The sequence below is a fragment of the Alosa pseudoharengus genome, unplaced genomic scaffold (genome assembly GCF_046254945.1).
Source record: "Alosa pseudoharengus isolate Yale_2024_CS ecotype anadromous, Long Island Sound unplaced genomic scaffold, YU_APseudo_1.1 YU_APseudo_1.1_scf_6, whole genome shotgun sequence".
In the NCBI taxonomy this organism is placed as follows: Eukaryota; Metazoa; Chordata; class Actinopteri; order Clupeiformes; family Clupeidae; genus Alosa; species Alosa pseudoharengus.
In genome coordinates, this window is record NW_027468848.1 from 34,413,257 (window position 1) to 34,428,256 (window position 15,000).

General features: G+C 45.2%; 1 protein-coding gene across 2 annotated transcripts in view; it reads right to left on the reverse strand.

The window, feature by feature from the left end:
• abca2 (ATP-binding cassette, sub-family A (ABC1), member 2) overlaps positions 1-15,000 on the reverse strand; it is an 85,139-nt gene that overhangs the window by 23,058 nt on the left and 47,081 nt on the right. For both annotated transcript variants that reach the window (XM_076270686.1, XM_076270685.1), the window contains exons 4-20: positions 14,442-14,605; positions 12,851-12,972; positions 12,417-12,527; positions 11,893-12,069; positions 11,385-11,606; positions 10,161-10,591; positions 9,605-9,764; positions 9,117-9,245; positions 8,068-8,235; positions 7,630-7,726; positions 6,805-6,978; positions 5,883-5,985; positions 5,615-5,729; positions 5,076-5,266; positions 4,476-4,626; positions 3,830-4,034; positions 2,286-2,444 (exon numbers count right to left, since the gene is read on the reverse strand). In XM_076270686.1, the coding sequence (XP_076126801.1) occupies positions 2,286-2,444; positions 3,830-4,034; positions 4,476-4,626; positions 5,076-5,266; positions 5,615-5,729; positions 5,883-5,985; positions 6,805-6,978; positions 7,630-7,726; positions 8,068-8,235; positions 9,117-9,245; positions 9,605-9,764; positions 10,161-10,591; positions 11,385-11,606; positions 11,893-12,069; positions 12,417-12,527; positions 12,851-12,972; positions 14,442-14,605 (2,879 nt within the window). The remainder of the gene's footprint in view (positions 1-2,285; positions 2,445-3,829; positions 4,035-4,475; positions 4,627-5,075; positions 5,267-5,614; positions 5,730-5,882; positions 5,986-6,804; positions 6,979-7,629; positions 7,727-8,067; positions 8,236-9,116; positions 9,246-9,604; positions 9,765-10,160; positions 10,592-11,384; positions 11,607-11,892; positions 12,070-12,416; positions 12,528-12,850; positions 12,973-14,441; positions 14,606-15,000) is intronic.

The window sequence follows — 15,000 nt, forward strand, 5'->3', positions numbered from 1 at the left end:
ATTCAGTAGGATTAAAAGAAAGCCAAAATAAATATTCATCATCATCATCATGGCTGCATTTCCAGTATTGGCGATAAGTAGTAGTTTGTCCACTAGATGGCGCGTCGTTGCAGTGAGACGTAATTTTGTTGGAAGTTAAAAGTGGGTTGGAAAAAACAATGGACGCTTCATACAAGGAGTGTAGTTTACTGCAGAGAACGTCTAATAAGGATAGGATGATGTTCACATGAAATGTAATTTCCATTTCTTCTTGAAGCCGAAATAAATCTGAGGATGTTTATCGGACATGCTTGGTTTTTACTGCACGTTAATCTTATAATATCAATAAGGACCTAGGTAATGTTACCGTTAGCGTTGGTTGAGTGATGGAGGCCAATTTGATTGATTGCATTTATAGAAAACTATAAATGCGGTTATACCAAGCAAATTGATAGCAGCACTGTAATTGTATCTTTCGACTATCATTTGTTGCACGTGCTACAAAAATCATTCTGTGCAATGGAAGATTTACCAACGTTACACCGGTCTGATACAGTTTTGCCTATACATGCGTGAGACTGAGACGCCTGTTTATTTTGTTTTAAGTGCGTGCAGGTTGTGAAAGGGGAATCGATGTGCTTTGATTCCAGCTTGGTAGTTGTAGTCTGTGAAATTAAAAAGCATGTGTGTGTGAAGTATCCAATGACACCTTCATTTCATTATGGCTGCTTTAGCAACACACCTTAAGCTACAGTGGAGTGGGTCCCATTTAGAAGTGGCTACTTCATTCGCGCTTTCCTTGACTCATGGAGCTGCGTGAATTTTATTACAACTTTTCGCCACGATATGGCAGTTTCAGTCCGCTTGATACTGTAATGCGTAAGCCATTGGTTTCCAAAGGAGATTTTATTTGTGTCGCCAGCATAGCCTATTGACAATTTATGTTGTAAATAGGCCTACCTTATAAGCCTACCTGTAGCTTAGGGAAGTTAACAGCTTTCTATTAGGATCTAGTTTGTTAGTTACAGTTTTGTCATAACTCCCTGATGCATTTTTGCATTTAGAATAGCCAGAGCGTGGATATCTCAATCGGAAAATTAAACAATATCGGGTGCCTATGGACTAGGCTGGGTGAACCCAGCCTGATCTGCCCGCTATTTATTTTTTGATTTCTTAAAAGATTGAGCTTAGTCTGGTGAAAGCCAGACTAGCCATGGACCTCAGTTACACAATGCAAGGGAACATGAATCAGCCTATATTTGCACGAACAATAACGGAGAACAGCTCTTCAACTTTGGCCCGTTAAAATGTGTATGAACAGTCTAGCGACGCATTTCATCAAGGCCCATTTGGACATGTCAGTTATTTGCACCACTGGTTAGATGTAAAACAGCATTTCGTTTCAGACTACTGTTACTTAATTTGTGCATTAACAATAACGTTTCAGACTACTGTTACTTAATTTGTGCATTGACAATAAAGTATTACATGAACTAAAGATGACTAAAATCTTATGTAGAAGAAGAAACATTCACAAAAAATCCATCCATCCAAAAATGACCTTTGTTTTTGATAGCTGTTGAAAACGCATGGAACTGACAGAGATGCTTTTGTTTATAAATAAATAAATAAATAAATAACATTATGCTGATACCTTTTGCTTTTCCCAAATACAATGTAGCCTACAGGTGTAAGTGACCTTTCATCAATCCAGTTGCAATGGATGAACTGTGTTGAACTGCCCTACTTGTGATTGTTTAGAGATTTTAAAGGTTTTATAACAATGCTACATCTTCTTTGGCTATTCTACAATCTATTCACCTTTTCAGCACCAGTAGGCTACTTTCTGTGCAGCCGCACACACACACTCAGGCATGCCAAACAAGCATACACAAAAGTTTCAAGAGTGGGGGATGGAGTAAAATATGGAGACAAATTGAAGTGTGATTTATTTTCGCGGAACGGATGTACAGGACTGAGCGGCGGTCATATTTTGTACCGCTATGCGGTACATCTAGTTATTATTATTATTATTATTATTATTATTATTATTATTATTAATAATACATGTATTATTATTATTTTATCTTTCATGTTCCATACAGGGCAACATCTAGCTCACTGGGATGGGGTGCCAGCATATATAAAAAAGAAGCAAACAAAGATTCAATCCTAAAATATTGTGGTTGCAGATGTTGTGGCTATAACCAACGTAACTAATAACTCACACAAAGAATTTGCCATCTTTTCTGTGTATGTACCGAATAACTGACTACAGAGCAGAGCTTTGAGATGGATCAACTGACCTGAGCGGCGGTGCTCCAGGGCACACGCTTGGTCCTCCTCCATCACGCTCAGCATGGCCGCACCGCCCCAGGGCCACTCCCAGGTCTCCACACGCCCGCTGCCCAGCCAGTAGGACTTCTGCAGGGGGAAGTACCACGGCCTCGGGAGCCCATACATACCTGATGGGGAAGGCAACGGCAGAGGGACAAGGAGAAACCTTCATCAAAAAGGTTCATTTCACACACACACACACACACACACACACACACACACACACACACACACACACACACACACACACACACACACACACACATACACACACACACCTACAGAGAAATTTCCCAAAATGTACACATCAAAGTGGTATACTAAATATGCTGCAGTGCTATCTAGAGACGGTAAATGGCGGCAGCTCACACAGTGAGTAGGCACTGGCATAAACTTAGTTGCAACAAATGCTAAATCATTTTGAAGACTGAAGCAGGGGTGACACTAATGGGACAGCCTAGGCAGCAGGCACATCAAAGACACTTGAGCTGCAAGGTCGCGAAACCCTCTCTCACTGCTAATCACTGTAAGGATGTTCTGCATTAAACTGAGCAAGTAGAAAAAGAGAGGGAGAAAGAGAGTGAAAGAATGGGAGAGGAGAGAGAGAAAAGAGAGAGAGACAGAGAGAGAGAGAGAGAGAGAGAGAGAGAGAGAGAGAGAGAGAGAGAAAGCTAGAGAGAACCTTAATCATTGAAAACACAGTCAGACCTCACATAATGGGAAAAGGAAGGGAGTTGCTATGGCGACGGAACAAAACCTCAGCCTCCTGATGACTAAGAGCGTGGCAGTAAGGAAGAGTGAAGGCTTTGAGAGCTGAAGGGAACTAGACTCCAGCAGAGTGAGCCAGGAGAAACAGGCCATACAACACACACACACTGGCCAGCACAGTACGGCACAGGAAGCCACAGCAAACAAGCAGCAGTCATGAAAGCAGCCTTGGAACAAACCACGCACAGTGTTAAGGATATATTGGTCATAACATGACTTGCGGAATGATTTCATCATATCGACAAGCGTTTTGTTGCATCAGAGCTTTTCCTATGTCTTTTACCTCACATGGCTACTGGCTAGTAGAGAGACACAGATGTACAAATTCAATGTACAAAAGGTGGAAGGCAGCAGGTAAACTTATACATCAAAGCCAGATCTCAGTGGGTTAAGGCAGACAAAACACAGAACTGGCTGACTCAGTGCCATGGCATCTTTTTCTTTCCTTCACAATACAGAAACACAATGGCAGAGGTGAAAATAAAGACATTGCATATTTCCTGAATGGCCATTCACTGCCCAACTAAATGTTGAATCAATTGACCCGCCCCCCCAACCCCCCCTCCCCACCCCCACACACACACCTTCTCCTTTCTATTGTCCTTCCAAGAACAGAAGGCAGCAAGGTCAGAGCGTGAGCGCGTTGTAGTAACGAGGCCAACACACTCGGCTGCCCGCTCAGAATGCTGAGTGCACGATTTGCGTACATGGACGTGCAAGTGCTCCTGTGCTGCGGCGGGCTTACCGGGATGCACGGCCTCGATGTACCAGGTCAGCACGCCGTACACGGTGGCGTCGATGATGAGCATGACCATGGACAGCAGCAGGTTGAAGTCGTCGCCCTCTACTGGCGACTGGTTGATGGTGCGCCACTGGATGCCCACCCCAGCCACCTCGTACAGGGCGAAGTACTTGGAGCCCAGACCGAACGCAGTGGTGGACATCAGGGACTGCAGAGACGACAGGTAGAGGATCGTCACATATGGAAAACGTTTTGAACAATTCTGACAGGCAAAATCACAGTCAAAACCCAACAGAGAGAAACACATGGCTACTGGTGCGACAAAAGAATTCTGGGTAAAGAAGAATACAAAAATTAGTGTTGAAGTACGTCTTCGTACATCTGAAAGATATATTGCAGAGGTTAGAGGCAAATATGCAAGCGTGTCTTTATGAATAAGTGTCGCTTAAGCTTCAGCTACATACAATAACCATAACCAAAAGTAGCACAGCGACTGCCTGAGTGACTGAGGTCTGCATTCAGCTGGGCATTATCATGTTGGGTACAATGTGTTTGAAATCGCCATACTGTGAGTCTATTACACAGACACACACACAGACACACACAGAAAGACACATACACACACACATTAAGAGACAGCACAGCATACCGCAATGCACTTCTCGAAGGCTGTGATCTTGTCATGGGCCACCTCCTCTCGGATGGCCACGTACATGTAAGGCACGTAGCTCAGGAAGTAGATGATGCCTCCGCAGGCCGACGCCAGCTTGGCCTTAGAGTAGATGACCGACACCAGGAAACTGAGGACCACACAGACGAAACAACCCAGCAGTACTTAGACACAGCCAGACACAACCACTAGGACCATCAGGACCATCTTCTCCTTTCAGCCTAGAACATCTGTCAAACCCAAGGAGGCAATTCCCCTCCTGCTGGTCAGATGTTGGAACTGAACTTGCTGACAAGAGCAACAGAAGTTAATAAGATAGCTTGTATTTTGTCTGACAAAAAAATTAAATAAAAATCACAGCATGTGAATGTCTTTGACTCATCTTTAATCAATTTTTGGAGGCTGATAACAAATGAAAAAATAAATCTACCATGGAGTTATTGTACTGGATCTATCATTCTGCATGTATGCATGAGCTGATTCGTTGACTGGGCATCATACAGGTTTCTGACGAAGTGCCACTGAGATTGGATGGGAAGTGTGTCTATGTAGAGGGACATAGCAGAGGTGGGGTTGTACCAGAACATGATGGTGGCGACGGCGTAGATGGTGAGGAACAGCCATATGATGAAGGGGTCACTGTGCAGCAGGACGCGGCCGTACTTCAGGATGGCGGTCAGTGCTGTCACGGAGATGGAGAGCTGGACAAAGCCTGTGATGAACCAGGCCACCCAGTGCACAGCGTTGTTCAGGCCCATCATCTTCATCACCTGCAGGACAAAAGTAGGAGGATGAAGAGTTACAGGGGAATAGCTAGAAATACCTACACACATTCACGAGAATGTGGTGCTTGTGGAAGATTCCGGTAACTCCACATCACATCGATGAATACAGAACCCTCCAAATGCCTGGGTGAGGAATAAGAGATTCTGAATGAGAGAAAACGATGGGGAGAGCGCGCAACGCATTTGAATGAAGAGCTTTGAAGAGTGAGATAAAGGACAGAAAGATAGAGAGAGAGAGGGAGAGAGAGAGACAGAGAGAGAGAGAGAGAGAGAAAGAGAGAGAGGAGTGTTTGAGAAAACGAAGACTGAGTGTCGGAGACGGACACAGCTCACCTCTTTGAGCCGGTGCTCCTTCTCGGCCACGATGTGCTGGATCATCATGGCCACTGAGTACACCCAGGAGATGACCATGCACAGCGGCATCATGTGCTCGATCACAAACAGGAAACTGTGGAGGGTTGGGGGGGGGGGGGGGACAAAACAGAGGAGCGTGCGAGAAGAAGAAGAATACAAGGTTAGCCCCTCCACTCGCTCTCTGAAATCAAATCATTCCGAGGCGGAGGAAGTGAGGTGCATGGAACACGGAGTCCTTGTGTCTTACTCATCGCGCGTGTAGCAGGGATAAGGGAACATCTGCACGTAGTTCCCTGGCTCCACCACGTCATGGCCCACAAAGGCGTTGATGATGGCTCTTTCCATCATATCTAGACAGAGAGAGATAGGGAAAGAGAGGAAGAGCATGTGAAAGAGAGAGAAAGATAAAGAGAGAGAGAGAGAGACCGAGACCAGAGAGAGATTAGAAGACTATTTTCCTTGTCTTGGGTCCAGCTTCTGTCCGAACACTTTCAAAGCATGATAAATACCTGAGACGGTAAAATTAGTATGCGCCTTGTAATAAAAACTGTCTGGAGGCAAAGCCCCACCTCATCATGCTAAGGATATGCCTTTTAACTTTTTTCCCCTCGTTTTTGGCTTGGCATGACTGCATCTCGTGAATAAAAAATGACGCGAGACTGCTTACTCCACACCACCCATCATTGCCGTCATCAGCGGGCCAGGTGTTGGGGGTTTAGGATAAGCAGGTTAAGCAGAATGGGGTTTACTTTAATAAAACATGAAGCTCAAAAAAAAAGGCTCCGGCATGACAAGGCAAGGGCCCCCTGTGGCCCTGCTGCTGCCTGGAAGATGTACTGCTTTGTCTAGAGTTTTGCTCCGTGCTTTGCAAATATTGCAGAAACAACTCGGAGTTCATCCGAGGCCAACGGCGAGTTCTACAGCGCTAACAAATGGCGCTTTAACTCAACTCAACTTTGCATATATCAGCTTAAATAAAGCATGGCTGTGAATGCTAAATCCTCGGTAATAAATACCTCAATGTTTATTTTTTTATTAGAATTTCCCTCGCACGTCGTCCAGAAAGAGATTTATATTTTGTTATTACTGCGAATGGATGAGCTAAGGAAATTTCAGAGCTCGCATTTTCATTAAGTTGTCAACTGGTATAAACCAGCCTGTCGGCCTACCCTGGATCCACACGAAGCCGTAGAGGAAGTAGAACTTTCCGCCCGTGTTGGGCCCGGGCCGCCAGTACGCTCGGCGGATCTCATTGGTCTTCTCGGTGAAGCTCGAGTTCTGTCTGATCTTGTACATGACGTGCGGAGGAAGAGAGCCATCCTTGTTGGTCTGAAAAATCACACCTGGCAGATATAGAGGAATAAACAGATAATGTGAGAGAGAGGGAGAGAGAGAGAAATAAAGAGAGAGAGAGAGAGAGAGAGAGAGATAGAAAGAAAGTGAGATGGGGAGCAGAATGATTTCTGACTGAGCTTTACAATGCCTTGATTCATTCAGGGATCGATTTTATTTCTCCATTCAACGACACAATACGAGCATAACGCTCCAACTGTTTTAGTCTCATGACAGGTGAACCCCCAGAGGGGAAATAAATCAAAGGCTTGCTTCCACTGCGCTCCTCTGTATTATGAGCAACTTCTCCTTAAGCACAGTTTGTTATGTTAATGCTATCTGACACTCGTGGAGTTACGGCACCATACATCTTGCATGAGACAACAATGCTGCCAGACGACCCAGGGTCAAAAAGCATGTAGAGTGTGTTTTTAATCTTTTTTGATGATGGTAAAAAAAAAACGTTCTGAGTGGATTGTTCAGATTAAGGGCCACTGCTATTTCCAGGCCATATCCTTGTATTTTCCATTAATCTGGAAGTGAATGCACTATAACTGCAGTGAAAGTGACTTAATTGAATGCAGAAAGTGATTCCTAACAGGTCTGGCAGATCGCTAGCAGTTAACAGTGAGTGGGCAGACCGTCAGCCAAGGGTCACTTACTAGCAAAGACTGACACATTGTCATGGTAGGCCTGGTTCAGGGTGTAGTTCACAATGCTCTCTTCATCAGGAAAGCCTTTGAAGATATCCACGCTGACCTGGAACAATAATACACAGACAAGAACGGGCACAAATTTAACCTACAGGCCCGTTTCCATTGTAGGAACTCAGGGGTTGTTTTCGGGGGTCTCACACCTTTGTTGTATCCATGACAGGGAGGGAGAGCGAGAGAGGGAGAGACAGAGAGAGAGAAAGAGGCTTTGGTAAAGTACACAGTCTTTACATATTACATGAAGATGTGACTCCCCTCTTCAGCTTCTACATAACGTTACCTATACTAACATATATGTAAACATACTATTTTTTACTGTCAAACATATATACTGTTGTGAAATAATAATTCATGACTTATTATTGCACCCTATGATTAGACTCGGACCTTGGACATGAAATGTGTCCATCCGCAGGCGGCGTTGTCGATGGTGTCCAGTTGCTCCAGCAGGGTGGTGGTGTTGGGCAGGCTGAAGTTGCCCTCCAGCAGGCTGTGCAGCAGCTCACTGTCCGACGCGTTCAGCAGCTCCGGGTGCTGCCGCAGGTCCGAGGTGAACTGCAAAGAACCAACACACAAACACACACACACACACACACACACACACACACACACACACACACACACACACACACACACGGTGTAAAGACCACATTTGAGTCAACCTTTTAGATTTTCTAATAAGATGAACCACAACAGGGCGTCCAATTTCTGAACCTTTGACATTTTGTAGAAGCTGAGGTGCAGCTGTGCCTGCAGCAGAAGAGAACACTATTGACTCTTGTCTTAAATGTTGTGAGCTCTCACCAAATACCTCAGATTGGCAATACAGACCCACTGTTCACATTACAATACAGACCCACTATTCACAACATTAACAAGCCAAGTCTAAACGCTGTATTTAGAGAAATCGATTTTTAAATGGTCTGCTGGATTTCACAATATCTACACTGTTTAAAATGGCTGCATTTCTCTATCTGTCCTTTCCCATAGCAGATCACATACACAGAAATGACCATTAGTTTATCCACATTAGCATATGGCCTACATTGGTACACTGGTACTGCCCACGAGCTGCTTATCCGCTTGTGGGGTGACTCAATTCAGGCCCAGAGTGGCACAGAAGCTTCTTGTGAGAATCTGCCCTTGTTTTCATCGTTAGCCCGTTTCAGACAAGGTCTGAAGGTCAGAGTTCAAATATCAACCTCAGCCAGGTCGATGAGCTAGGTAGGAAAATCACTGGTGTTAAGTGCACAGGTAGACCCAGAACATGGTATGACTTTTACTTTTCTGAAGCTTGACTTTTACACCTCTGACCTCAAGCGAGATTATGTGGTTACAATGCTTCATCTGAGGTGTGACTCATCATTTTGTGATATGCTTTTCTAGTGTGAAACGTAGACTAGACTGAGAGCTGTTGAGGTCTACTGCTGATGTACCTGTTGAAGCCAGGCCAGGTGATTGTGTAGTTTGCCTTCCTCCAGAAAGGTCCTGAGATCAGCTGAGATGTTCAGCCACACACGGGCATAGTGGGTCACATTCCCAACAAACGCAAACGTCTCATTGGCCTACAAGATACAACATTATTAGACTTCAATGGGTACTTCCCAAGCAAAAACCTACACTCAGCCTCTTGCTTGTGATATGAAAGTCAGCCAGCATATTATGAGAGTGAGTTTTTATGTGGTGTTGGGCGTATCGATCAATAGGTTATTTTACACATGCCAAAGCTTTACACTTCCTGAAAAGGTGCCAGAGTGAATGTGGATAATTTAGACCTTGCAATCACTTTGAGAAAGATAGATGCTCATAAATGCTCCTTTTATGTATAGGTGATGAATCAACAAACTAAGGATTACGGTGCAGTACAGATAAATGCCATTGACAAACATGGTGATATCATGACTAGGCTGGCCAATGGACTTGCCTTCTGAATGACCTTGTCCACTTGGGAACCAATAGGAGAGTAGAGGATCTTGGGATTCGTAGTCATAAGATGCACCAGAAGGCCAAGATTGCGCTGTTCTTTGCTTGTGAAGCCCAGGGAGCTCATGTTGCCCTGCTTTAGTGCCTCGGGTTCGATTATTCTGAGGGCAAAAGGGAAATAAACGAAAAGAAAGGTATTCAACAGAAGATATCTGAGTATTCTAGGATAAGATCTCAGTGTGGACGGTGGGAAGGTGTCACATGGGCTAAGAAAGAACCGATCTTAGAGGAGCTCAGACTCATGGGGCAGCTAATAGAATTTAGTTTCACTTTAGTTTGTGTTGCGGCATTAAGAGGTTACACTGAACACAAATGGATCTTGACATTTCTCTCTCTCCCTTACATACACACACGTACACTAACGCAAACACACACACACGCACACGCAAACACATACACATACACACACACTAACGCAAACACACACGCACACACGCACACACGCAAACACATACACACAGACATAAACAGCATCACCTCCGTGCATTATCACACACCTGTTGTTCCCACAGAGGATAGGCTGCAGGCCAGCCCACAGCTGAACGAATGCTGAAAACTGTGAGCGCGGGTTCTCCTCCTCTTTCCCAGGAGTTCCCTCTCCTCCTCCTCCTCCTCCTCCTCCGCCTCCTCCTCCTCCCTCTGCTCCTCCACCCGCTAGGGAGTCGGTGGTGTTGGGGCCCCAGGTGGTGGTGGTGGTGCTGCTGGTTGTGGTGCTGCTGCTATTGGTGTTCCAGCTGGACCCTCCGGAGGCGTTGGCGGCCAGGGAGGCCTGATGCCCGGCGCAGGCCCCCTTGGGGAGCAGGCGAGCCAGGCCGGACAGCAGGTCCACGTCCCTCAGGAGCCGCTCCACGTCGGCCAGGTCCTTCAGCAGAGCCCCCAGGTGGGACTGGGAGAGCAGGCCGGACACGTTCGCCTGCTCCAGACGTAACTGAGGGGTGGGAGGGGAGGTGGGACAGAGAAAGAGAGAGGGAGAGAGAGGGATGGAGAGAGGAAGAGAGAGAAATAGAGAAATAAAGAGAGAGAGACGGCGAGAGGCTTAACACTCCTTTATTAAAACAATAGTAGATGCTTAAATACTACAAAACAAACCATCCACACGTGTTACAGCCTCAAACTAAAACCATACAGACCATAGCTCAGCACACTACTTACAAATTACTTGCCCATCATCACACAGCAGCCCTCCCACCCTCCATACTTTAAAAAACCCTCAATATCATTGACCAGCTTCCTCCAACCACACCCCAAGAGGGAGATAGAGAGAGAGAGAGAGAGAGAGAGAGAGAGAGAGAGAATGTGGGATGTTTAACTGTTCTGGTAGATGCTTTGATGATACAATCATTTGTATCATGTGTCATGGCAATAAACTATATTTACATTTAAATTTCAGAGAAAGAGAGGGATAGAGAGAGAGAGAGAGAGAGAGAGAGAGAGAGAGAGAGAGCGCATGCTAAGGGCGAGGGAAGGAATGGTGGTGAAATGACAAAACTGTGTGTTGGGGGGAAGAGACAGGAGAAAAGTGGAGAGGAGTATTGGGAACGATCAGAGCAAAGTGGAGGAGAAATGTTAAATGAGTCGGAGGACGGGAGATTATGAGTCGACAGCTAAGTCACTGATGACAAAATGAGGCCGCTCCCTTCTGGGGATGTGCGAAAAGAAAAATGGAAAAGAAATGGCTCCCTTTAATTTCATCTCTTTCTCCACTCGTCTTGTTGCACTACCTTCTCAATTATGCTCTGCGTGTCGATCTGCTCTTTCAGTTCCTGGCTCATCTCGTCGAATCGCTCCGCTCGTTGGCCCGCCCCTCCACCGCACACGGCCACGCGATAGGCCTGGAGCAGGGCCTGTTGTTTCTCGGGAACCAATAGGATTTTGCCGAGCTCACTGTTCCCGCCCTCTCCGCAAGTGAGCACCTCGAGCACTGCGCCAGTCAACAGGATCCCCTAAGGGGCCAGAGGAATAATCAGCATCAAAGCTCAGGAGACACAGCCGGCAAAGCGATAAACAAAACAACCGAAATGAGCAGATTAAAAATAAACACCAAGATAATACAACAGAGAAGATACATCTCCCCCTTCACACTTCGGAAAATAACCTTCATGGCTTCTAGTCAAAACAGACTATAATAAGAAACACAAATAAGGAATGTGACAAGAGAACCTAAATTACATTTTGAATGTTGACAAACGGACTACAAATACTGAATGAGTTTTGGAGGACATAGTGTACCTCCATCTCCTTGAGTCCCTGAGGGTCAAACTTCTGGCCCACACCCCCACCGGCGAGGCCCAGGGCCTGGGAGAGGAGCCGGAGGAGAGCCTGCCGATTGGCTGCTTTGCTGGGGTCCTGCAGGGCCTTGTGGATCAGGCCGCCCTCCAGGCTACGCCACCCGCCCAGCAACTGCTTCTGTGGCGAGAGGCGATGGCAGAGATGGCAGAGGTGATGTTTTTATCTGCACACTGGAAATGTTTTGCCAGCTTCTTTAGACGATTAATTTATAACTACATGTCCGTAGAGATGATGCTTTTGTCATTAAAGAACTCCGGAGAGCTGGACTATGGGAACGATGGGACGATTCGGGATAACTGTAAGACGGTTTTGTCTTACAGTTATCATTTTTGCATTTCATTTGAATGAGAGTGAACGAGATAAGGAGGGACTTTCTATGAAAATGACTAGTACAATAAACTTTGTACTATCTCTCCAGTAAACCACTGCCATCATTCCTCAATGGCTGCAGTCAGAGCTCTCACCTCCAGCTGCAGGACCTTCTCCCCAGGGCTATGAGCCGCACTCAGCCCCTCGGCCAGCCCTCCGTCTCCACTGCCCATCTTAGCGTAGGAGCCAAAGATCAGGTTGTACACCTGAAGGGAAACCGAAGCATGATTGTCAACGTGAGACTCAGAGAGACAAAAGCAACAGCAGAGAAAGAGAAGAAAACAAAGGAATTAGGCATTCATTTTTCTTTTCATTATAAGGTGTTATATCCACTAATAACAACAATGGTCAGCATTGAGAGCAGTATTGTATCAATAACAAATGACCTAATGAAAAAGTAAAGTCTTCTTAAAAATACAAAAAGTTATCAGCTTGCCCCAAACTGGACTCGTTTCACCTGAAAAAATTGTAATCAGGATGAGAATCTATATGTAAGGCTTTTCCTTGAGATGTCCTGGAAGAGACTGACCTCTTTGAGATTGACAGGTGAGGAGAGCAGAAGGTTCGCCGTGTCATTGGTTAGAGAGAGGTTCCGCACCAGGAACTGGTAGAACACCGACTGGTTCCTCAGCACACTGCCCACAGTGAAACCTAAGAGGCCGCAGAGACATACACACGTTTTCACTCCACTGCAGTGCAAGACTTTCTCATCTCGGCAGTGGTCAGAAGCATTCTAAACCTTCTATCAGTCGGGCATCAACATCAAACGTCTGCAGTTCATAAATCCTTTGATAACCGAAAATCTGAGGATATTTCAAACTGTATGATCTCAACCTTCAAGACGTAAAGATTTTAGATAACGGCATTGTAGATATCCTCCAGATATCTTTTTTTGCAGTGTTAAGTAGCAATCCAAGTCAAACTGCATATTTTGTCAAATCTATTATCATATTGTAGTGGAAGGAAGAGACACAAACCTTCAAACCTTTATTGGAGTTAGCATATTTTTGGATTATGGAACATTTTAGTCTGGGGCAATCTACCGAATGCTAGGGTTAAAACTGGCTGTGTTAAGCTATTTGCTGTTGACACAGGAAATGCCATCCCTTGAATCAGGCACCAGCGACCCTGAGAGAGTAGCACTGTAAGTCAGTCTGAGGCTAAGAGAGGCTGACGTCCTCTACCCTACCCTTTGAGATATGTTAGCACAAAGAAATAGTGTTATGGCACTGAGGGCATAACCAAGGCTAGCGGTCCTTCTGTAAATGAAGTGCAAATATGGCTCTGGGCACAGTCTGGTCTGTTAGGCAGGAGACAGCTTACATATGTACAGGTATGATCCAAGAACTAGGAACATTTCTCCTTGTGCTTCTATGACTAGGCTAATGGAGAAAATAAAATAAAAATTAAGACCGTTTTAAGACAGCAATGAATTAAAAATGAAGGGCTCACTTCATGCCCATACTGGCAAAAATATAAAGGAAAATCAGGATTATTACCGTAACAGAGTAAAAAAATTTTCTCTGAACTTCTATACAAGCTACTTTTTAAATCACTTTTAGTTAACATAATTAAGACCTACCTAAGCATAAAGTATAATATTTTAATGTATTTAAGACTTTATAAGGCCTACAATTCACATTATTACATTTTAGATTTTTTTAGATTTGTTAAGACCCCACAGAAACCCTACCATTCCTCAGTAGAACATGCACTGTTAAATTGTATACCCAATTTGTATTTTGTATTCTGAGTCTCTCTGAATAGAAGTGTCTATTAACTGCACCAAAATGACAACACTGCGCTGAGCTGTCCTTGACTCATACAGTCATGTCTACAGAAAATTCTGTCATTGCGGATGTAGCCCACAGAGAAGTGCATGAAAGCTACAGCTACATAAGTGACCAATTCATGGCACCTATGTGAGCTGTGAGTGAGTGAGTGAGTGAGTGAGTGAGTGAGTGAGTGAGTGAGTGAGTGAGTGAGTGAGTGAGTGAGTGTGTGAGTGAGTGAGTGAGTGAGTGAGTGAGTGAGTGAGTGAGTGAGTGAGTGAGTGAGTGAGTGAGTGAGTGAGTGAGTGAGTGAATCGAGCGTCTCCGTGCCGCAGGTGCGGGGCTCACCGTGGCTGGTGTTGAACTGGCTCTCCAGAGGGCTGCGGGCCGAGCTGAGGCTCTCCAGGTGCTGCTGCAGCGACTCCAGCTCCTCGCCCAGACTGGGCCGGTCCGACGTGAACAGGTGGTTCTGCTCCACCACCTCGGCAATGCGCTCCAGCAGCTGGGTCACACTGGCCGGGGACGGACGCATGGACGAACGGAGGGATGGATAGGGGGACAGGAACCAGAGGAGAGGGAGAGGAGGGAATGGAGACAAAAGGAGGAGGATAAGAATAGGGCATGGAAGAGGAATGATGGAATGAAAGAAAAGAGGGGAGAATAGATAGAATAAATAGATAGATAGAAAGAGAGTGGTGTTATGACTCATGAAAGAATACGGTTATTATAGGGTTGAAATAAATTACCAAAAGCAAACAGACTCATTTCCACTGAGATTATACTGTAAAAGTAGAATAGTTAATGTAAATGTTGGTAAACACGTGGAATGGATACAGTACAGGACAGCGTTTTGAGAATTCAAATTCTGATGATATGTGCCGCCATCTGAACTGCCAAAGTTATTCAA